This window comes from Rhinoderma darwinii, chromosome 13, assembly GCF_050947455.1.
Source record: "Rhinoderma darwinii isolate aRhiDar2 chromosome 13, aRhiDar2.hap1, whole genome shotgun sequence".
In the NCBI taxonomy this organism is placed as follows: domain Eukaryota; kingdom Metazoa; phylum Chordata; class Amphibia; order Anura; family Rhinodermatidae; genus Rhinoderma; species Rhinoderma darwinii.
In genome coordinates, this window is record NC_134699.1 from 31,638,704 (window position 1) to 31,663,655 (window position 24,952).

A 24,952-nucleotide genomic window follows, 5' to 3' on the forward strand; every position below is an offset into this window, starting at 1 on the left:
TCCACAATTTATTTCCACTTTTTCGATTTTTATAGTGTTTATTCATTTTTTCTTTTTTTCTTTTGTTGCAAGTAATCTTGCAAACTGCGATTTTTACCAAACACTCGCATTTATAAGCCCCCCCCCCCTCCGCCCCGCAATGCATTCTGAGGGGAAAATTAAAGTCCTTTTAATACATTCTTTAGCGTGCAAAATTATTACATCTGTTTCTAGGGAAAAAAGTGACTTCACATGGTATGGATACGGTTACAGTTCCTACAGTGGTTGTCACCTAGCAACTCCAGGCATAAATGGTAACTCCATAAGACTGGCTGTAAACATTAGATGTATGTTGGCCGAACTCACCGGTTTTTGGCAGGGACAACCATTTGATGTATATGGTGGCGTCCCGATTCTCTCCTGGTGGCAGATGTCGGGAGAAGGGAGGGCTGGGCATGTTAAATTTCAATATGCCCTATCCTTTGGTTTGCAAACGGATAATCTGCTGTCGGACACCTCTGTATCACTTCTCTCTATTGAAAACACATGCACTCGGCTGAGCGAGTATGTGTATGGTGGAGTCAGGAGGAATAGCTGTCGGCCAAACGATCGTTTGGCCGACAGATATCAAGTATTTGGCCAGCTGAGTTCATGCCCCTGACTGTATTACAGTTTAAGTTCTGAGGCCCCGTGCACACGACCGTAAAAATCGTCTGTAATTGCGGACCGTAATTACTGACCCATTCACTTCGATTGTTCACAGACACCTTCCCGTTTATTTACGGGAAAGTGTCCGGGCCATAGAAAGCCGCCGCAACAGATAGGACATGTCCTATCTTTTGCTATTTACGGACCGTTCTTCCGTACTTTGTATGGGAGCACAGGCGAAAAATGCGGATGGTGGTCCCGCAATCACGGGCAGTGAGTCCTAAGGCTGTTTTCACATTTCACAGTAATGGTGTGATGTGCAGTTTTGCTGTAGTGCAGTTTTAATTTTTTTAAGCACTTTGTTGTTTGTACATATGTTTACCCTTGTTAGGGGCAATAAGTACTGGGACGGAATTATGACGGTTTGGGCATACAAATGTAAAACATGTAGCATGCTTTATAGAAACGTGCCGTTTTCTGCTATATTTATGTCCTCAGATTTCTTTAAATTCCTATTCACAATAATAGAACATCTAGAGCAGGGGTAGGGAACAAGGCCCGAGAGGTCATTTGGTCATGGCCCGACCTCACTGCCACAGCGTCATTCGCTGCTTGGCTCTGTCTGCCCTACTCACTCACATTTAGGAGCAGGACAGCGGATAGAGGCAAGTATGGCGGTGGTGTGAGTGAGGTCGGTTCATGCTGGCCCAAGAGTAGACCAGTCTGGTCACTTGACCTCACATCAGTGATGTGAGGACAGGGGACCGGACTGGTCCACTCCCGGGCCGGCACAGTTCAGTCATCTGACCTGAGTCACCTGACGTGAGGTCAGGCAACTGGTCCACGCCCGTCACTGCACGCACTGACCACTGCTGCCGAAGTGTCATTCCCTGCTTGGTTCCGGCGGCGGACGGAGCCAAGTATGGTGGCGGTCTGAGTGAGGTCGGTGCATGCCGCCCCGGGAGTGGACGATTTCAGTCACCTGGCCTGAGACACCTGACTTACCAGGCTCGTTCTAGAGATGGGTGCGGGACCCAGAGGTATTTGACCATCTATAGCAGGCTCATTTTATAGAATTATTTTATAAATATCCAAATGGCCCTTGGCAGAATATTTTTTTTTCCCCACCCCTGATCTAGGGCATGTGGTTGTGAACATTCCGTAATAAAAGGGTGTTCTAATGGACATGGGGGGCTCAGTAAGCCCCCAGACTTCACTACTTGCCAGGCAATACATAGGGAAACATGATAGATGAGTGGTAAAAAACATGCATTTTTATTTTATTTTTTTGGCTATACCTGCCAAATGGGAGGTTACTTCCTATTTTCACTCTGGGAGGTGTAATGTTTTCTGTGTGACACTGTCCAATCCGCTTCATACAGTTCTCTTCCCTGCCCAGCAACACAACTGTGTTTTCAACTAATGATACTTCCGGTTGTTTCACAGCTAGAACTGCGATCCTGGTGTTATATGAAAGATTAGAATCTCATTTGGAGATATGGCTATTTGAAGTGATCCCTCTTCCCTCCAGCCTCAGTCTCTCACACTGTGTAAAGCAGCTTCATGCTGATAGGACAGCGTCAGAGGCTGTAAGGAGGCTCCACCTCAGGAGAATCGCTGGTGTAGACACCCACTTGTTAAGTATAATCTCATTTGCATATTTAGAAAAACACTTTTACAATTATAAACTTTTTGTGACACAATTTTCACTATCATCATCAGTGTGACAGCGCCTATTAGATTAGCTAGGAGATTGGGCATTACTGAACTAGTGACAGATCCTCTTTAAACTCCAGGCTTCCCGTTCTCCGTTTACCAGATCGCCCTGGTAAATAGTGTGTGATCACACACAGCGGAAGGCCAATTTAAGAATTGTGGACTGTTTGAGGAAAACATACGGGGTACAAAACACAGAAAAGTAATTGTGGCTTTTCCGTAAGAACCAATGATAGTTTGTTCTGTCCTCTATAAGCACTGTGTGTTTAGAACCTAAAATTAGTAGGCAGGTGGTAAGACCAGCCCCTGCCCCCATATATAATCGCTGCTGCACATTCTCCGATGAACTGTCTGAAGTTCAGTCATCAAAACTAGTCTGTATATGAATGTGCTTTTTCTTGGAGCCGTTCACTTGTCTTAAGAAATGAACAAAATGTATTTTTCCCTAGGAATGCAGCATATGAAATTTGGTATGAGTGTCCCACCGCATTCTGTTTCCATGTATTTTCTGTTCTTCTAGAATTCACAACACGTGGCAATTTATAGCACAATGGCCTAGTCATCTGTTTATCATTCCAAGCCCTTACGAGCGGTAAAAGGTGACGAAGAGATCTGACCCTGTAATTTAAACAGAGCCGTTCATTTTAATATGGCACATTCAGGCTATTTTGTTAAGGTGCACTGCTGCAGCGTGTGACACCCGTCTCCTGGCGTTTTTATATGCGGCGGCACGATCTATAAACCAGGATGTTTCAGGACGGCATTCATTTTGTTAGCATGATGTCCTATTTTGGAAGAGTTTATTTTGATCAGTCTGCATACTGGAATTATGAGGCAGGTGCATCTAGAAGATGTCCCAGGGGCAGGACAATTTCTTTTGACGCCCGAGGCAGGGGTTTCAGAATGCTCCCTACTACAATCGGTCCCTCATCAATGATTCATTTCAATGCCACAAACCACACCCCCTTCCCCCACCAATCACGTTCTTGCTTCTAATACACACGACCCCGGTTTTTATTACATAAATTGCGCAAACATTGAGCCATAGGCAGCCGCCTATTCCGCCCACCCATTATCCTGTCCTTGAAACGTTCTACAGGGTTAAATTAGTGGGCCCCGTGTATCCAAACCATAGTATCCTGCTTGCTTGTGATTTTGCCAGCTGGGCAGCACAGTCTTAATAGATTTATTTTTTTTACCACTTAGCAGACGAGGTCATGTCAATGAAAGTACTATTTATTGCCCCTTCATGGTGCCATCAAAGTATTTGAGAACTCATAAGCCAGGTGTTAAACTATTATATATTTTTTAACAATCGTTTTTATTGAACTAATTTGAAACATGGCGGTTACAGCAGTCTACTGCTATTTGGGGAAGATATGTGTAAAAAATAAACATAGTATTTTATACAATAATAGTGCAAAAAGAATGCAAAGAAAAGAACAGAGGGAACATATAAAGAAATGGTCCATAATTGTCATACGTAAAAATATCAGGTGACAATGAAAAAAAGGACATCAAATATTCATGAGAATTTTCCCAGGAGATCAAAAGTTGCATAAGTGAGGGCAGAGAGGGGGCACATATATTGTTAACATATAATTACATATTAATACTTGCCAGTGATATAAACCACTGAGAGCGTCCGTTCTAAAATAGAGCACCAATTATTTTATTAAGCCAGGTTGATGCTTTATGTTCACTTACAAGTATAATGGAGCCCTGACCTTTAGGAGGGATCCATGTGGGATTTCAATCATCCCTGTGGTTTCATCCTAAAGGGGTTCCATTTCAGGCAGGAAAAGCTGTCCTGCTGGTGCTGGGCAGAATTTGTACTTTGCCCAGTGATTGTCATTGGGCCTTAAGTTTTGACCCATGTGACATGGCAATACTGGGAGAATTTACCTTTGCCCAGTAACTGGCATAGGATTGGGAAAAGTGCCGAGGTCAGCTGACCTTTGTGGGAATGAGGCCCTAAGAACCTCCGGTTCACTTTCATTGAACGTGGACAATCGCGGGCCGTGATTACGGGCACGGCCGTGTTCATGGGCCCTTAGAGAGAGGAATATGCTGTGGTCTGGTCAGACCTTCAGCTTATTCCTGAGGAGAAAGAATGACGCTTCTCCCACCCTCCCTCCGTTTTTCTTTAGGATATATTAAATGCTTTTCCTAATTTTCATGTTGTGATTGTCACGGCTTTTATTGTAAGGGTGTAATGTCTCTCGGTACTTTGAGTGGACAGCTTGTTTTTTGTAGGCTTGAGCTTAAGTCTTGTTTAAAGTTACAAAATGGTTATTTTATGTTTATTAAAAGATTATTTGGTAACCTTTAATAAAGGCCGCGGCCAAAATATTTTTACACCACCAACCAGCCTGCTTGTCTTTATTTATTTGGTTTAACCCCTTAGTGACCACTAATACGCCTTTTTACGTGATTCACTAATGGGCTTTAGGCTAGGCTGACGCCTTTTCACGTCAGCCTAGTCTAAGTCCTGCACGGGTCTCCCGTGCAGGCAGGAGCCGGGGCTCTGCTGTCTGATGACAGCTGAGCTCCTGCTCCAACGCCCGCGATCGAAGTTTACTTCGGTCGCGGCCATTTAACCCGTTAAATGCCGCCGTCAATAGCGACCGCGGCATTTAACTTTGTTTACAGAGGGAGTGCGCTCCCTCTGTCACCCATCGGCGGCCCGCGAATGCAATCGCGTGTCTCCGATGGGGTGTCATGGCAGCCGGGGGACTGATAAAAGCCCCCAGGTCTGCCCTGGACATATGCCTGTTAGGACGCGCCGGAGGCACGTCCTAACAGATTGCCTGTCAGATTTACACTGACAGGCAATAATGCTCTGGTATACGAAGTATACCAGAGCATTATAGCAGCGATCGGAACATCGCACAGTAAAGTCCCCTAGTGGGACTAATAAAATCAGTCATCAAAGTGAAATAAATATTATTAATAAAAAGTACAGTAAAAAAATAAATCCATTTTTTCCCATAAAAAGTGGTTTTATTTAGTAAAAGTGTAAAAAAAAAAAGTACACATATGTGGTATCGCCGCGACCGTAATGACTCCATTAATAAAGTTAATATGTAATTTAAACCACAAAGTGAACACCGTAAAAAAAAAACGCAAAAAACGATTGCGAAATTGCAATTTTTTTCCATTGCCCCCCAAAAAAGTCATAATAAAAATGAATCAATAAGTCCCATGTACCCCAAAACAGTACCATTCAAAACTACGTCTTGTCCCGCAGAAAACAAGCCCAAAAAATCACTACATTGATGGAAAAATAAAAAAATTACGGCTCTTGGAAAGCGACGATGCAAAAACAAATAATTTTAGTTCAAAAGTGTTTTTATTGTGCAAAAGTCGTAAAACATAAAAAAACCTCTACATATGTGGTATCGCCGTAATTGTACCGACCCATAGAATAAAGGTAACATGTTATTTTATAGTCCCCCCCCCCCAAAAAGGTTAATAAAAGTTAATATAAAAATTATATGTACCCAAAAATGGTGCTATTAAAAAGCACAACTAATCCCGCAAAAAACAAGTCCTCATACAGCTATGTAGACGAAAAAATAAAAACGTTATAGCTCTTTGAATGCGACTATAGAAAAACGAATAAAATAGCTTGGTCATTAAGGCCTAAAATGGGCTGGTCACTAAGGGGTTAAGTATGATTTGTAATCCCATGAATACATCCACCTTGAAATTCTTGCGGAGGCCACTTTTTGATTTACTCCACCAGAAGCTCCGTTATGTGCATATGACTATCCTGCGTGTTACTTATTAGTTTTACTGGAGCAAAGGGCTGTAATGTCTGACTTTTAACACGGTGGCATTCCTGCATGTGACTTGCATGTGATCTTTTTTGGATTCTGTGCATATTTTATGAAGTCTTAAAAGTCGCAGGCCTGAACAAGACTACTGTCCCATCTGCTTCCACCTCTGCAGAATGTTGATATCCAACGTGTAAATACTACGGTATCCTCAGAGAGAAGATAACACCTGGTAAGGCACCAGAATTCACCTAAGCTGACGTTGGCTGCAAGTCCAGATGTCTGTTGCCGCTATGGACCTAATCCATTTTTATTGTCCGTGAAGACTTTACATTGCAGTATGTTACTAGGTTAAATAAACCTTGTCCCCAAAAGCATGACTAGTCCAACTGTCTTCTAGTATCACGTAGGCTTAAGACGTAAAGTGTAACTTCAAGCAAAACCTGAAAATATATATATCCTTTTTTTTAACTCATGGTAGGAGCTATTTCTCCTCCCACAACATTTTTCTTATGCCAAACGTAGTTCACAAACATAACGTGAACACAGCCTAAGTGCCATGAGCTTTCCCGGTACATGTGCTGAACGTATACACCGAGATCAATGTGAAGGAAAACTTCTCTTCTGTATAAAAATTGACATTTTCAATTGTGGCGAGCCTGGCCAGTGAGACATCTCTGAGGTGTTCCACCTCTACTTGTGATCTCCCGACCTGTCATCGGTGTGGAGAGGCCGTGCGTGCTGGGCGGTACTGTAGTCGTGGCAAATGTGCCAAACCCGGAGAGTATTGGGCAAGGGTCCAGTTCTAATTAATAAGACCCATGCACTATGCGCTTCGGATTTTGTATGGTTGCCATGGCAACTGTATCACCCAACGTGCAGGAGCATCTCTCCATGACCAATTTCTAAACGAGGACGGGATGTACCAGCGCAAGTGGAGGTACACTTTAAGGACTTGTCCACACGTAACGGATTTTCTGCGTATATTCCGTCTGGAATTGTGGATAGATAATAGGCCGCGGAATACAGTAGCAGCAATGTGGGTGGGATTGAACAAATGTCATTCACACGCTTCAGAAAAATTCAGTTCTGAAATTCACCCGCGGTGCGTAATTTGAGTTCCGCAGCACGTCCATTACTGCTGAGGAAAGTGGACTGCGTTTTTCTGAAGAAATATCACCATCACACAGTCTTGAAGAAAAAACGCAGCAAAATCCGCACTATTTTCTGCAGTAAAAAAAACAAACGCATTAAATGGTGCGGATTTTCCACATTGGATTGCCTGCTAGTTTATGTGGAAATGCTGCAGAAATTTTCTGCAGCTAAACCATTACGTATGGACAAGCCCTAAGCATGAACAATCTGGTTTTAAGAGGTTCCTGCATTCGTTATTTCGGTGATCTGCTAAACAAGAAATGCTTGTTATTATCTGATCTATGAACTGTCATGGGAATCGCCTCCCCTCCGATTTTCTTTTTTTTCTTTTTTTTCTTTTTCTGATCATACTCAAAACCATTTAACGTTGTTGCTTTGCAGCACTCGGGTTATATGTCCGAATCTGAACATGGGCAACATCTGCATTGAATTCATATATTCTCCCTGTGCCTGGGTGGGTCTCCAGGTTCCCGCCACACTCCTACAAGCACACTGATGGGTTCAATGGCTTCCTATGATATTTGATGTGTGACTTGGGAAGATTGTGTGCCCATTATAGACCGGGGCTGATGTTTAGTGGTAACAATCTGTGTTTCAGAATATGTTGGTATTCTACAAGAAAACGGAAAGAAACAAATCTCCTTCCAAATTATATAACGTGAAAACATATAGGGATGTTTCTCTTTTCTAAGTCTGCGCTGTTGCTTGGCAGAACGGCTATCTGTGCTTTAGAGTAGCTTGTCTTGCTGGGAACTGGTTGCAACCCTAGTCAGACATTTTGGAGTTAAAGATTTCGGTTTATAAAGGCAAACCTTGCCCATATACTCCATTAGAGCATATGGACATCATAGAGGTTGATACCCCACTCGGGACCTCCATTTGAGCCAGAACAAAAAAAGTTTTGGTGGACCTAGCCCATCCATGGATTACAAAGTTGGCCATTCCGCAGCCACAGCAAAAGAAACGTATCGGCAGACACTGCTACCCCCGGCGATCGCAGCTGATTACTGGGGTTAGAGAAGCTGGACCCATTACATGGCTGACTTTATTTTACAAATGGTTCCCTTGGTTGACACCTAGTCAATTACCCAAAAACCTGTATGCACAGACACGTCCTTGCTCTATGCCCTACTCTCTCTGTGTCTGTCAATGTTGCATGTTATAGCTATAGTATGGTAAAAATTGCACTCTGAGGCATGTCTCTACAAGAATATTTTTAATAAATAACTGAAAATATGTTTTAAGTGTATTAGCCTCTGTGGTTAGTGGAAGTAAAGATAAATTTCATGTCCTCGAGCATGAGACAATTGCTCATTTCCTTCCTTTCTACAAAAAAAAATTATATATCCTAGAGATATGTTTGTGTGCGTGTATGTGTATTTATAGATAAAATATATATCTTTATCAAACCATATATCTAGCAATTATAATTGTGTCCCACTTTATATAGGACGGTTTATTATAATTGGTCACCATGGGAAACACCACTCTTATTTTCATGTCTATACATTTATTTTACTGTATCAGATTACAGGTTTTGTCCCTTCTTAAAATCACTTGGCTATCTGCTGATTTATGCCACTTCGGCTACTGCAGCATTGCGGGGGGGGACCCAATATTACAAAGTGGCCGTTCAAATGGGCAACCCTGTAATATACGATTGCAGTGAGTCCTCTAAAGCAGGAGACACAGTTTGCAGCAACTCTTCACCATGGCTAATAGACATGGAAGCCAGCTCTATTTGTACTTTTTTTTTCCTTCTCAAAGTCCCATCGTTTGGAGCCTGAGCTCTACCATCATCTTCACTGTGGACAGACAGTCTTCTCTCAGTACAATAGCTGGAGGTGTGGCCTATTGAGAAAGGGTGACATCATTTGGAACAAGTGACATCATTGAGGGGGCATTGATTTAACTGTGTGAATCTGGTAAATTTTAAATCATGGCAGATACCGAAAGAGCGTGCAGGCACCCGAAGCGATGATTACCTACACAGAATGTCCTCCATAACATCTCGTTTATATTACCCTGTACCAAGCACATTTTTAGAAGGTTACGACTTGTTTTAAATGTCATTTCAACCCATTAAGAAGAACTTCTCATTCACTTTTTTTGTCTTAGGGATAGAAGTCTTATCTAGACCAGTTTAGTTAAGATGATGTGCTACGTCTGTGAAGGACATGTCCTATTTTGCACCTAGCCAACGTTCTTCCATCCTTGTGTCATGATTAACAGGGTGGTGAGATGTTTAAACAGAGGGAGGTGTGTTACATCCTTCTCTAGTAGCATGCACACTGTCGAGATATAGCACCCAAACTGGTTATCCGTCTACCAAAGAGAAAAAAAACTACAAACTAGCACAGGGATACCATGCAAATCCCGATATTGTTGTTCTTCAGCACACAATTTTATTAATTGCTGCGAATTTAGGGATTTCTTTTGAATTTAAGGTTCACTTCATTTTTTTAAACTACAGATCTCTGTCCTGGTGGGATGTTTGTACAAACCTGCAGTTCCCAACAGGTAAAGCATGTTGACCTACCTGTGTGATCTTGAAAAAAATCATTAATTGTACAAGATCCTACAGGTTCGGCACTGCCGGCCGATGAGTAAGCATGTTAAGAAATAATTTTAGTGTCTTTGTGGACTGTTGAGTCATTTATTTTGCAACGTCCTGTTTAGAGCTTTGATTTTTAGCTAAAGATGTGCAGTCTGTTCTCGGGTGTAGCTCATTCAGCGGTATAGACGGTAGTTACTGGTTGTACCTGATCGTATCTTTTATAGTGAAGCAGTGAAATGAATACTGGCAGATTATTTAACGCGAGCTCCAGTTTTATAACACCAGAGCCAACATAGCGTTAAAGGGATCCTGTCACCAGCATTTTAGCTATAAAGCCAGCAATGCCTGGTGAAAGTGGGTGAAAAATCATTGTCATCTAAGCTATAAATATGTTCTAAGTAAGCTCTGTAGCTTTAGTATTCCGTTTTTCAGTGGTCCCACGCCGTATGCAAATGAGCAGAAAAGAGTCAAATCTTCATCTGAAAAGAGTCAGATTTTCATTCCTCCAGCATCTCAGAGTGGACTCCACCTCCTTCTTTTTGATTGATAGCTCCTTAGCCAGTCAGGGCCGGACAGGTGGTGGCAGTGGGCGTGGTTAAGAAGCTGCATCCCAGAGGGAAAAATAATTACCATAAAAGGCGGGAAAAGTTTAAACGACGATATTTACTGACAGAGGAGGACTTCAGGAAAGAAGAGAACAGGAATGAACTCTGCACAGCTGCGGCCATTGAGGGGTCAGGCGAGTTTAACAGGTAAGATGTTGATGACCGGATCCCTTTAAGTGCTAATATATCAATTTTTCTTTCTTCTATGTTGTCCTGTTGTGTAGCGGGTACAAAAATTCTGTCAATTTGTGGAAACAATCAACCAGCAACTGTTCATGGGTCACCATCAGCAACGCCGAGACTATGTTCTTTTAATAAGTACTAGAAGAGTGGCCTATTGTAGAGATGTGAGGTACGGATCGTGGGTGTAAGCGAATCAATCCTGATATTTAGAATCTTCAAAAATGGAATCATTCTGAATGATTCCTGGCGCAGAAAAGAATTCAGAAAGCCAGTGTACCCATGAGAAAACATTCATGCTGATTGGTTAATATTGGCTATGAGGTAGGGCTGTGCGATTATGACCTAAATAAAAATCATGATTAATTGAACATGTGACCTTGATCATGATTAATATGCATGCTACACCATTGCATTACTATATATATATATCTATATCCCCTCGAGCCTGCTGTATAGTACTGTATTCAATAAACCCTCTGACACTGCCCCCGACACAATATAATGCCCAAATGTGGTCCCCACACAGTATACTAAAATATACTCCCCTAACACCATTCCCAGGGCAATTGGGGAAGATCCCTCGGCAGGTCGTCTCTGGTCTGTGCAGTGTGTGGCTTGGTGCATATGGGCCCAATGACGTCACTGCATTGCGCCTGTCTGCCTCAGGCTGCTCACAGCTGTCGTTACATAGTGAATGGTGGAACAGGGAGCTGACGACTCCCTCCTCCACCTTTTTAGATTCAACTGTATCTGCGCCCTGAGGACACAGATACTTTTGAAACCGGGACATAACCGTGCAGGAAAAAAACGAAATGCGCAAGATGACTGTTATTTGCACTGAATTTCAGTTGGTTTTATTTCGATTAATTGCACAGCCCTACTATGAGGCAATATAAACAGTAGCATACACTGGATGTGGTCAAGTGGAGGGTTTCAAAGTTGACATATACACACATGCACACAAATAAATATACGTACATAAACACACAATATGAGGCAGAAAAAAGTGTCCGTGTATTGGAGAAATTAAACAAGGATTCTGACTTGACACATGAGATCCATAGTGACCCATAGCATCTTCAGAACAAACAGAACTGCGGTACACAGAACCCCCAACCCCTACATGCACGGTTTGCCAGTGAAAGGTTTCACGGAGAGGTGTTGCCGGGTTATATTAAGAAAGCGTGTTGTAATGCGAGGCAGGTCAAATCTTGACATCCGGTATTGAATGGGCCTAAAAAGTGTCGCTTGTAGTAGTACATCTTGACAGCGTTGTTGGGGTTCTGGGGCTTAACTCTTTTACCGTGGAATATGGAGGGTTTTAAGAAACACCCCTTTTTTGTATGTCGCTGGTTATAAATGTCAATAAATCTGATTTCAGTGGTTCTGTTCTGGAAGTTTCTTATACCAGTGCCAATTAATGGTTCTGTAGATGGCAATTACTTTATACACTAAAAGATGTGACGTCACTAAGTATCTATCTTCTCCAGCAGGATCTCCCCGTTCAGCTACTATACATCTCACTATAACCGGGTTTTGTAAAAATAGTTTGTAGACATGGAAATTGTGTTTGCAGCTCAAAAACATCACTTCAGTAATACTAGGAACAGAATATACCAGACTGGAATTTCCCTCTATTTATTCATGGAAAAGTTGGCGGTTGAGCGTGATTCACATACAGTGCTTGTTCTATTTGTACCTGAATAACTGTTTAACGGAATAGTTGTAAAGATGCAGCTGGAAATAGCAGAGACTCCTTCGGAAACACCTTTGTCGGAAGACTTCTACTTTTTAAAAAGTAATGTTTTCACCAGTTTTAATAACGGACTGTAGCAGAAAACTTAATAGTAGTGTTAGCTGCGGACATCTAGAAAACCCCAGTTCTGCTGCATCTGTACATGGTATATACATGCTTCTGAAATTGGGTCCCCTGGCTGAGATCTTGGATAGTCGCTGTTTACATATGAATGTCCATACAGAAAGCTCTATGAACACACTGAGATATGGACATGCATCTTTAAGGGTCCATTCACATGTTCTGGTTGAGGTGCGGTCACAACCAAATGCAATTTGGTGTGTTTTTCGAAGCGTTCGAGTGTTTTACTTCAACCGCATCAACTCCCGGTAAAAAAGCATGCTGTTTTTGGGTGAGGTTTTTGGATGCAATTCTAACCGCACCTCAATTGACACGTGTGAATGTATCCCGAAGACTACTTCTTCATAGAGCCTCTGGACACAATATAAGTAAGATCGGAGAACCCCCTTATTTCTTCATGGCTTATTTAACAAAGACGTTGGGGCGGGAATATATTAAGACTCTGTTTCGGTTGTTCAAAATCACTAGTTTATAACCACCTTTTAGACTTTTGCTATTTTTATCCAAGCCTTGCCGACCATAGAGCTCTAATTTTTCTGTACAGGATGGAGCTTGTAATTGGTACCACCGCCGTTCCCATGGTTAGAGATCTACGCTCCGTCCCATCCATAAGACAAATGAGCACATTATGGAGCTGTGACCTCGGTCTCTGGTGTGATTTATTTAGCTAGCACATGAAATTGATTTCTGGATTAAGTGCTCTTTATTTTGGATAGCTCCTCATATATTCTCATTTGGTTGTGCAATGCACCCAGGTAAATTACAATAACAGAAGCCGTTTGGGCCCTTGCCCAGTCTATTTTACTGAGCTTTACTCTGCCAAACCATTTGTTATGCTGTTTGTTTGCTCATCGTGCCCTGTTTTTATTTTAGGCTATTTCACATGAAAGTTGCTAGGCACAAAAACCCCATTGTGAATGTTTTCAGTGTTTATATGTCTAACTACAGGAATGTTTGCTGGTAAAGTGAGTTTTAACATTTGGGGTACCAGCTGAAGAGACACTGGAAAAGTTCCCTATGCTGCCCTGGCTGTCTCAGCTACTAAACCTGAAATTCAACAAAAAACAAAAAGGAAGAGTCTTCATTTTATTCCTTCCCCTTCCTCCTTCCTTTTAGTTATATCCTGAACATCTGACGATCCTCAACTTCCATAAGTAGAATCCAAATGTTCCATTAGTATTAAAATCTATCTGTCCTAGATTAAGCTGTAAAGTATGATTAATTTTTTTTAATATAGCACTGTTGTGTTTATGTGTATTTCATACTCCTTCGATGTCAGTGGGTGATTTGTGCACCAGTTACGCAACATTAAATGGCGAGCCATTAACCGTAACTGCAAATCTAATTTAACATGTCTTAAGGGAAAACCCTCGGTAAGTTTATCTAGATCTCCCAAGATGCGCAGAACTGGATCATCAGGGATCACATAGTCAAACACCTGACTGGTCCAAAACAGTACTTTCCACTAGTATCTTTGGCAATTTTAAGCGTTTAAAAGAAAGTGTATAAAACCAACAATAGGCATTAAGCATTTCATAAAGGCTTTAGCAGTAGAGGGATAGCACTTATTTAAATGAACGCTAAATTTTCGAACAATGTATGCTAATCTAATAGTATAAATTACCTTTTATAAAGATCAACTTTGTAATTTATTTACTTTTAAAATGTAGTTGCTTTATCCATGTAAACTCTGTGTAAAGTTACTGCCACTAGGTGTCTCCCTTCCTGTAATCTGCTGTCCACCTCCTGTTGTCAAGCAAAGTCCGTTCCTAGTTACAGAGCAGAATTGGCGGGCTGCAGAAGGTGACGTTGTCTCTTCACCTCCTGCCTGTACTAGACTATGGAGAAGGGAGGGGGAGCAGAGAGAGCGTGTGAATCCGCAACAGACACGCTGCATACAAGACTATGGAGAGGAGAGGGGTAAGCACAGGCGAGGAAGCAGGAGCAAAGTGAGGATGACACAGGCTGCTGGTAAGGTTCCTGTGTCACCCCAGTGCTGGATGATTCGCCTCCTCTGTGTGCAGTGTATAAAAGACAAAATCGCAGTTAGACTTCGACAACTGAGAATCAGACATCGAGCCTGCAGGGGGTAAAACTGCTAAAAAATAAACAAATATCAAAATAGACATCATGAAATAGTGTTATTCCACATGTACACACATATGATCGCTTTATTCCGAAAAGTAAGGTGCGCTTTAAAAGCCAAGGAGTGTAATGAAGTTCATGATTGGTCATATATTGTGATACACAATGTGCATATTTAAATAAAACATGCAGTGTACCCCTATAAACATAGATAACCATATTTAGAAAGAGATGCTTCCCTTTTCAGGACTTTTATGGATGTTAAATTCCCCTTTTACATAAAGATGCTTAACTTGATATTGAATTTCTACCAGAATTTGAAATCCTCCTCCAGCCTAAAATGTGGAATGTAGAAATAGGACCAGATAGACGAAAAATCTAGAAAGTTGGAAACACCTTCCATACTCTTGGCGGTGTTTCATGCTTTACGTTGCATTTTATAAAACCACCATATCTATTTGGTGCTCTCAAAGAACCCTGATTCCAGTAAACAATATCTATTACCAGCTCTCATGTTGATCATGGCGCGATCGGTTTCATCCGTGGGTTCTGTCCGTTCCAGAGCAGGTTGTGAAACCGTGGATTCCAAAGTTCTAAAGATCTATTGTGGAATCCAAACTAGTGAGTTTACAAAAAAAATAGAGGAAGAATTAGCACCGTTTTTTTGGGGGACGGGGTTATGATCTTTCTCCTTCGTTGGGGTACTAGGATGGATGGGCTTGGGGGGTTTTATATGAATATGTTTGTACATGATGTGGTAGTTGCTGCTGTGACAGCACATCTGGATTAATGGTTATGGTTGTTTTTGTAAAATCTTAAATAGTGTTTAAAAAACAAAAAAACTTGCAATTAAAATTGGTTCAGTATAAAATGCATGCTGGTAATAATTGTACATGGATGGGAAGTAGAGCTATGTGACCGTATTATACTCAGGGGTCAGCAACCTATGACACCGGTGCCACATCCGGCACGTGGGACTTGGCTTGCTGGCACACTTCCCTCTATCGGGTACAGGTTCCAGCGCTCGATGCCGCTTTTTGAGATACTTAGCAGCTGTATCTCAAAAAGTAAAAATAATTTTTAATAAGGAATTGCAGTTGCACCAAACACACTGATACACTGTTTTATTAAAATTTAAAAGAAAAAAAAAGTTTTCAAAGTTGTACATAGCCTTTAACTGATTTATGTCACCTACATGGTAACAGTTTGTTTTATGACTTTCATATTTGAATTGCACACTTTATCATTACTCTTATTACTATAGCATTGATTTTTTTATTTTTATTAGTGCTCCATACAAAATAGGTTGCCTACCCTTGCTCTCTACAGCTACTGTATTCTGCAATCAAGTGTAAGGCTCCATGCACATGACGCGGACAGCCGGACGTATTTACGGACCGTGCTCCCATTATAAAGTATGGGAGCACGGTCCTTAAAATAAAAAAATAGGACATGTCCTATTTTTTTCGGCAGGTTTCTACAGCACGGACAACTTCCCGTATAATAATAATATACGGGTAGTTGTCAGTCGGCCATAGAAACGTATGGGCCTGTAATTACGGACGATTTTACAGTGCATGCGGCCTTATTGAGTAATGCTGCTGACAGGAAGTTTGCTGCATGCAGAAAAGGATTCTGGGAATGGTCATCTTTGTAAGTTCTAGTTACAGCATTGGTAGTAATCTGGTGGAAAGCTCTGAACAGATTTACTTGAGTTTTTACAGTGCAAAACCTTATATGACACAATCTTATTAAATGGTGAGATATTTACTGCCATCAACATTCGACAATTGTCTTTTCTTTCTTCAAAGAGATCAATTTAGTATGTTTGTGTGTTTTTTCCAATGAGACGTCTTCATATGTGACCAAGTGAAATAGTGCCCCTAATTGGGCTGGGGGGAAAAAATCTCTGCATTTGACCCCCTGGAACCCCTATTCTACCACAAAAAAGCTATGTGTAGGGTCAACCAAAGAATTTTATAATTCTCAGTAAGCACTAGGCCCTGGCTGGGATTTGTTAACTGCTTGAATGCCAAACTGCTTTGACCATGTTGTAATCATTTTGCCATCCCTAGTGTAAAAGTAGACGTTCCAGGGGGCCCTCGTAGAAGTATTCAGAAAGCATACAAATGCCTATATTTGCCCTGATACAATTTAGAACTTGAGAAAAGTAATTATTTTTTTCTTCCAGGAGCTACGAAAGAAATAGGTTCTGCACTGACCAGGATGTGTATGAGACACAGAAACATTGAGTCGCGACTGAAGCACCTAACCGTGTAAGTGTTTTTCTACCTTTAAAGAGGTGTGGGTCTACAAGATGCCAACGCACCTCTGTTTTCTGTATCTTCTCACTTATTGTGTTGCCCTACAGTGAACACGCACACACTGGATGATACTGAAAACGTTTCCGATACAGACTATAACTATCTTACCATCTCCTGAGTAGTTGTTAAATCTTCTTTATAAGAGTCATGGTAATATAAATCCCCTAATCTACTGAACGGCAGAGCAACAATATACGGACAGGTATTATGGAAAGTATTTTAGGGGCATATGCTCTTTACCAGTTCCCTTGCTCAGTTTCTGTCAAAATGAACTGCAGTAGGATATTAACTGTATAGTTAAATACCTCTATTGTGCCATTAGGTCTCATGCCCACTTCAGTTTTTTTTCTCCAGGGTGCTCTCCATTTTTTTAACTGATAGCACCCTGACACATTCATTTCAATGGGGCCATGCACGCTTCCGTTGTTTCAACGGAACCGTGCAGCTGTTCCGTCAAAAATAGGACAGGTCCTACTCCTGACCGTTTTTGACGGAACAGTCTCTGCCTTTTCATTGATTTGGTCCGTGAAACAACGGACTGCACACGGAAGCCATCCGTGTTTCACGGACCCGTCATCAGCAGCCGTACAACAGCCGGCGGATGTATGCATGGGCCTTAGGCTGTATACATATTGGTGTTGTAGCTTTGCGTCCTGGTCAACTAAAACTTTGGTCCCTTTAAAGATCAAATGAGTGCTACTGATGCCCACTTAAAGAAATGCAGGGTGATCGCTCAGCCTAGTAGTGATAGAGACTTGCCTCTATAGGGTGTCCGAAATTTCCTCTGCATTTCTCCAAGTGGCATTGTGAACAGCCTTTGTGAGCCTCTCTGAATGGGAATAGATGGTTGCTGTATACTTGTAATTTATATGGCCTTTTGCATTCAGTTCTATTCATATACTTTTATGGTTAACATTTTCATGGTATTTCTTTAGATGGTTTTTGTAGGAGGCTAATTTGTTTATGGCCTAAACATGGCTATAAGCATATTAACGCAAGTACATACATCTATCCCTGCCTCGCTTAGCTGGATATGTCTATATTATGATAAGGAAGTAGCTGTTCTTGTGGATCTTGGCCTCCTGACGGCTTTACATAGTATTTATACAGTTATGTGAGGAGGCCTGAAATCTCCTGTTAGTCGGAACAATCTGTGATTTAACATCCGTGAATTAAGGATATAAAAATCTTGAAGCTGTAAGTAGAATCTGAATACTGCAAAACCAAGTGACGCAGTCCCGTAAATTTAGTCAAAAACTCCTGGAACATAAAACTTTTTCCCTAAAAGTTTAATCTGGACCTCATGTCTTACAGCAGCCTTCTCTTGGTCTTTCTTTGTTCCTGTATTTTTGGCCCTCCTGTCAAGGGGCATTGTTCAAAATGCAGTTTTTACTCAGGGTGTAATGCCCAGTTCTGCTAGGGTGGCTAAATGAATCGTAAAGTTATAATATAGCTGAGCCCAAGCCATTGCAGATGGTTTCCAGTAGGCAACCAAGAGAGATTAGAATGCAGCTTTGATTGTAAATAAAGAAGACATAGTGGGCAATTTATGAAGTCTTCTATGCCAGTTTTCTGGCGTAGAAAAGTCGCAATTTTCACAAAATTTTGCTACTTTTCCATTCTTACACCACCTCCTCAGCTTTAAAATACAGCGAGTGGGGCTTAGCAAGAGGGGATGAGGCTATTTACTATAATTTACGCCAGAAAACTGGCATAGATTTGATTTTCTGGACACGCCATCCAGATATGCACCTATTACTACACTTTTTTTTTTATATTTAGACTGGCATATGAAATGCCAGTCTTAATAAATTCCCCGCATGACGTGTATGAATGTTGAATGGGTTCGACCACTTAAAGAGGTTGTCTGGGCACGGGGCCATTTTTCATGCTGATGGGTATATGATTGGTTGGGGTCAGACACCCGGATCCTTCACCGATCAGCTGTTCCAGCTGCCTCTGGGCACCGGATATATGCAGTGTTCGGTGCTGGAAGCAGATGGCTCCGTACACTGCATAGCGTCCGTGCTGCAGAACTCCAACTCTGCTCCTGTTCACTTGAATAGAAGCAGAACTACAGTACTGTAGCACGACCACTGTACTGTGACCTGAGCCATCTGCTATTAACATCCGGTGCCCAAAGGCAGCCAGAGCAGCTCATTGGTGCGGGATCGGGGTGTCGGATTCCCGCCGATCATATACTGATGACCTATGCTGTGGATAGGTCTTAAGTATGAAAAACGGTCCCGTCCCAAGACAACCTGCCCTGGAACCCTTTCTAAAGTTCATCACTGAAGGTCCGAGCTTCCTTGACCCCACCAATGTTGTATCATGATGACATGTCTGACAATAATAAGGCTGGTGAACCCCTTTATGGTGGTATTTGTGGTTTTTAGCACACTTCATGTAATCTGCAGGAACCATTTTATGTGAAGCCCTCCTAACCATCTCCTCTTAATAATACTCAGAATTAGATTGTTACGTTCTAATATCACACAGACTACTAGAACACTTTTTCCTCCAAATTTATATATTCAATACATATGCTAGAAAATTGGAACTTCAGTTAATTGGATGTGATCCACCGAGCTGCGGAATAAAATCGAATTGTGAAGAATGAGTTAAATATTGAGAATGGAGAACGCCAGGACTACGTATTTACAAAGAATATATTTAGCGATTAATGTACTTTACGGGCGGTGAGGTGTTTCCACGCCTTGGCTTTCGATGTCCCATTTAGTCCCACAAGTGCAGCTATAGGTCGGAATACCTTATGCTATTGTTAGATTGGTATTTCCTATATGAATCTGTCATCCAACATACACACCTAGAGTGTTTCTGGTGATATTATTTGTCTGGAATTTTATCTCTGACATACTGACTTTTACGGCACGAGCTCAGTGAATTATTCCAAGGGTGTGTAATCTTGACAACATAAGATGGGTGACAGGTTGTCCTATCAGCAATAAAACTCTTAACACTCTGGCAATTGCCAAATAAAATCGTTGTGCCATAATAACTTCAAGTTCTTCTAATTACTTTGATGTTACTCCTTCCTTCCTGAAAGCGGGGAGCGTAATACATTGCACAAATGTGAGTGACTGTTTTTAGGCCATGGCATTGCAAATTCATCTGCATATTACAAGCCACCATTTACAACCTCCTGTATTCTGCAGCAGAAATTGTAGAATACAAACTTACCTTTGTTTGATCCATCATGAACGATAATTATCCCAAAGGATTTTGGTGCCTTGAGCACGTGCATTTATTTTTTTGTTTTATGTTGTGGTTTTCTCCGTGTCTGGATGATGTCATGACATTCCGGACAAGCTGTCCTCACAAGACAGGGCTGATGTAAGACCAAAGTCATATGATTAGTAGGCACAGAAGATCTTTATGTCTGTCTGCACGTCACTCAGCATCAGCGGTTCAGTCATGGCTTGAAACCACAAGAAATATGTCTTGCAGAACCACAGCTCTGTAGAGACTAATGTGCCTGGTGGATGTACACGGTTTCCTGCAGGTTTTTCTTTTTTGTTTTGTTTTTGTGAATGTTGAGCTTAAATGTTTTGTGCTTAAAGTAGCCAGTGCAGACTGGGAATTCGCTTGGAGTCCCCAGTCTGTGACAAGTGGCGCATTCCCGCCGCACTGTGGCATCATGTACTATGCAGTGTGGCAGAGCATCAACCTCTATTAGAGGGGTGGAAATGTTAAATTCCACTGGCTTCAGTCTGGGGACCACTGCTGTGCCCTTCCTTCTGCGTGGGTCTGAACAGGGTTCTTGGCTTTTTGGTGCTGCCCAATTGCTTAATTTTTCTGTCCGCCCTTGTTTGCTTTTTGTGTTTTTTAGTTTATGCATCAAATCTGCACATTTTCCTTGTTTTCACTTCTCTTGCTTGTGCACACGACCATGTTTTTCTTTTTCTTCAGTGTGCTATCTGCATTTTTTGCAAATCGCACACTGACCCATTTATTACTATGGGACCATGCACACATCAGTGTTTTTTTTTACGGATCCATTGTTCTGTTCCGCAAATTAGAGACCATGTCCTATCCCTGTATGGTTTTTGCGGACCCATGCCGCCATTCAAGTCCATGGGTCTGCAAAAATAACAGACAGCACACGGAAGCCGTCTGTGTGCTGTCAGCATTTTGCGGATACAATGCTGGGAAATAACGTGACCTTCCTATGGGTGTGGACCGTGAAATACAGATGAGCAACAAACAACACGGCCGTAATATACGGACATACGGAATGGTTGCAGAAGCAACTCTGAGGCATTATGGACCCAAAAACAGACACTTGGATCTGTAGTTTTTGGCCCAATCAACGGCAACAGTCGTGTGCATGAGGCCTAAGTAAAAGCTCCCATGCAAGTCATGTTATCGCAAAGCCTCAGAGGACCTCACAAATTTACCCTGAAGCCCATGAATCTGAGAAATAAGGTGTCTCACAACCTAAAGTGTCTGTAAAACTTTTTACAGCGTATTGATAATTTTAAAGTGTTGCCCACTGCACAAAAAGCTAGAGATATTCTAGCGTTAGAAATGTATGGCAATGGCACTTCATGTTATAATGGCCAACTTAATTACTGCCATGGTACCTCCCCACATAATTCTCCTGATCAAGGTGCCTGGAAAGGGAATTCTTAAACCCAGTAGTTTTACATAAAGTTCGTCCAGCTATTTATAGATGAGGCAGTAACGAGAATCTTTCTAAGCCAACAATAAGACTTTTGGTGTTTACCCACTTAAAAGACGTTCCTCTCATGTCATGTCCTCCAGTAATTGTTTGGAGTCTTCTGACGTCAACTGATCTTGAGGAAATTGCGGCTTGAAAATGTTTGACTTTGTTTACGCTTCTTTCTTTAAAAAGTTGCCATGTAATAATCTTCGTGAACGTATAAGTGTGTCGGTGCATAGTGTACAACAAACCTTTCATGTTGTGCATTGATGAGATGGCAACTTTCAAAGTTCTGTTTGAACACGTCGCACAAACCAGCAGCTCTAAGCAAACATAGGGTCATCTCACTCAACCAGTTATGTCTGAGCCCTCCGGTCAAAAATGATAATTGGCAACAAGATCCATCCCCATCCCCGAGTGACCATGAAGAGTATTGAAAATCAAATATCTCATTGCATTAAGTATCCGTCTTTTACCAGATTATTGTATCAATGCTGCGTGTGTTTAGATAAAATTAAGCTGCAGAAACGCTCGTGTGAGCGCTGAGCCGCTTCGTTTCTGTTCGGCTTTTCTCAGAAAGCTGATTTAGCGGTGTACGGGCTCATAGGCTTTCTATTGAGTCCGTACATCAACTTCTCGTCTTTCCGAGAAAAGCCGAACAGAAAGCAAGTGGCTCCGCGCTCACACGAGCACTTCTGCCGCTTCATTTTAGAGATCGATGGGGGTCTCAGTGCTCAGACCCCCAGCGATCAAAACTTCTGACATGTCAGAAGTTTGTTGAACATTTAGTTACCCTTTAAAATCGCTTCAGACAAGTGTAAAAAATCCTAACATGTTAGCAATAAAAACACGGCAGCAAATCGCTTAACTAGAGCTATTTTGAAGGCTAATGAGACCATATGGTCACATAATGAACAGCCCCCTCTTCTACATGGTGCCACACACCCCCCACAGATCGTGCCACACACACCCCCCTTGTAGATGGTGCCACACACGCCCCTCACTTGTAGATGCTGCCATACTCTCCCCCGCCCTAGTAGGTTGTGCCAGACATCCCCCTTGTAGATAGTGTCACATGCACCCCCTGTAGATAGTGCTACACCCCTTCTCTCTGTAGATAGCGCCATTATGGATCCCTCTAGGATTGGAATCCCCAAGCAGAGCATTGCTGACCTTCTGGCAGGGGATTCCTCTTCTGGAGGAGACCCTGACGTCACTGCCCATATATGGACAGTGACATCCGGGGCTACCACTAGGAACAGAATCCACCTAAACGCTCTGGCTGGGGATTTCGCTTCTAGAGGGAGCCCCGGCCAGAGCATCGGCGCTCCCTCCTACCTTCCCTCTTAGTTGCGCCCGGGGCACATGCCCCGTCTGCCCCCCCTAGCTACGCCCCTGTATTACCAGTTCAACTTATATGAGCCAGTGACAGGTTTGAAATGTGGCATAAAAAATATTTTATTTTTTTTATTACATTTTTTATTACATTTTTCAATAAACAAAAAGAAAAGAAGCACATATACACTCCATAATCCATCTCCGTATTAACAATTCTAGACATTGCGTATAAAAAAATTAAATAAATCACTATATATATTAATCTCTCTTGGGGTGTGAAAAATGTACCACAATAGTCATAGGTAAACTCAAACAAATACCATGATGCTTCTGTAAGTGATGCAGTTTATTTGGAATTTATCATAATGAATGACCTGACCAAATGAGGTCCGTATGGTCCCATTGTCCAGAATGACTACAATTTATTTTACTTTTCGGCTTGTTCAGTTGTGGTGATTTGTGCCCTAGATGGTTTCCAAGTGAGAATTGGATAATGGGTAGTCTGCTACATTGTCTCCTCTCGCTCTTTGCATGTTTTAATTATGTTTCTCTTTTCTGCAGAGCCCTGAGTGACAGCTTAATAAACCCCCTAGAAGGAAAAATTGAGGAGTGGAAGAAAATTGCAAGCCAACTTGACAAGGACCATGCAAAAGGTAGCAAACCTATACTTCACGATTCAGAAGTACTTTGCTTAGGAACTACAAATATGTTTTGGACACACATAACATAATTTTTTTTGTTTTTTTTTATACAATATCAATATGTTGCAGACCATGCTGTCTGGGAGAGAGGGCAATGACTTGCAAATAACAATAAAGAGTGCAATAAAATTCTCCCTTTAATAGGATTCTTCTAGTTCACTCATTTAAAATTTTAGTCTGTCCAAAAATCACATTCTATTATTTACCATTTTTGTTTTTTATCCTGTTTGGAATTAATAGTATATTAGTTTGCATGGTGTTGGGGTGTATGTTTACTTATTTATTTACATAGTTTTATATTTTATTTAAGACACTTTTTGGGCTTAAAGGGTTTTTCTGAAACTGTTATTTTGATGGCGTATCCTTGGCACCCCGGACGATCAGCTACATAAAGCGGCTGCAGCTCTCCAGTAAGCTCTGCGTCCCCTTTGTTTATGCAGGCACAGCCCCATACATTGAGTAGTGGCTGTGCCTGGTATTTCTGTTCAGTCCTATTTACTTGAATGGGACTGACCTGCTGTGACCTGCATTACCATCAGAGCCACAACCAAATGTACGGCACAGTGGTTGGGTAAAAAAAAGGTAAGACACGGTGCTCCAGTGAGCGCCGCTGCCCCTTCATGCAGCTTATCCGCTGGCATGCCAAGAATTGGACCTCCACCAATCCGATATTAATGGCCTATCATTGCTAAGATAGGATAGGCCATCAGTATTACAGTCCCATAAAACACATTTATGATTCGGATATTCAAGTTTATTTTTTGTTTTAAAGGCAGAATCTCAAATGTATCTTTAAAAGCTTGTGTTCCTGGGAATTATGAGCTCTGATACTTCAGAAGACCCCACTAGTTGAGGTCAGAAAGTACAGGGTTGTTGAATCTGTGTAGAAGCAGAATCCTGCTTCAATTTGGTGCAGTTATGCTTTGAAGCTCTTAGGCTGGGTTCACACAGAGTTTTTTGCAGGCGGAAATTCTGCCTCAAAATTCCATTTGGAAGTTTGAGGCAGATTTTCCTCTCCCTGCACGCCGATTTTCGCAGCGTTTATAAAACTCCACGAAATACGCTTTCTCTGCCTCCCATTGATGTCAATGGGAGGTCAGAGGTGTAAACGCCCGAAGATAGGGAATATCCCTTCTTTCTCCCGCGAGATAGTTTTACCGCTGGTGGGAAAGACGCCTCCGCCTCCCATTGAAATCAATGGGAGGCATTTTCGAGCCGTTTTCGACGAGTTTTGCGGCACGGTTTCCGAGTCAAAAAACTCAGTGTGAACATAGCCTTAATACTCTGTTTTGCGGTTGCCGGCATTTAATTTTGTTTTTTCC

General features: G+C 41.8%; 1 protein-coding gene across 4 annotated transcripts in view; it reads left to right on the forward strand.

Moving 5' to 3' along the window:
• The window catches only part of LOC142666153 (protein MTSS 1-like), a 114,052-nt gene that overhangs the window by 54,824 nt on the left and 34,276 nt on the right, over positions 1 to 24,952 (forward strand). For 3 of the 4 annotated variants that reach the window (XM_075846109.1, XM_075846110.1, XM_075846111.1), the window contains 2 exons: positions 16,775 to 16,859; positions 23,491 to 23,582. In XM_075846109.1, the coding sequence (XP_075702224.1) occupies positions 16,775 to 16,859; positions 23,491 to 23,582 (177 nt within the window). Of the gene's footprint in view, positions 1 to 16,774; positions 16,860 to 20,319; positions 20,431 to 23,490; positions 23,583 to 24,952 lie in introns of those variants that run through there. The other variant, XM_075846112.1, reaches the window with a different exon arrangement.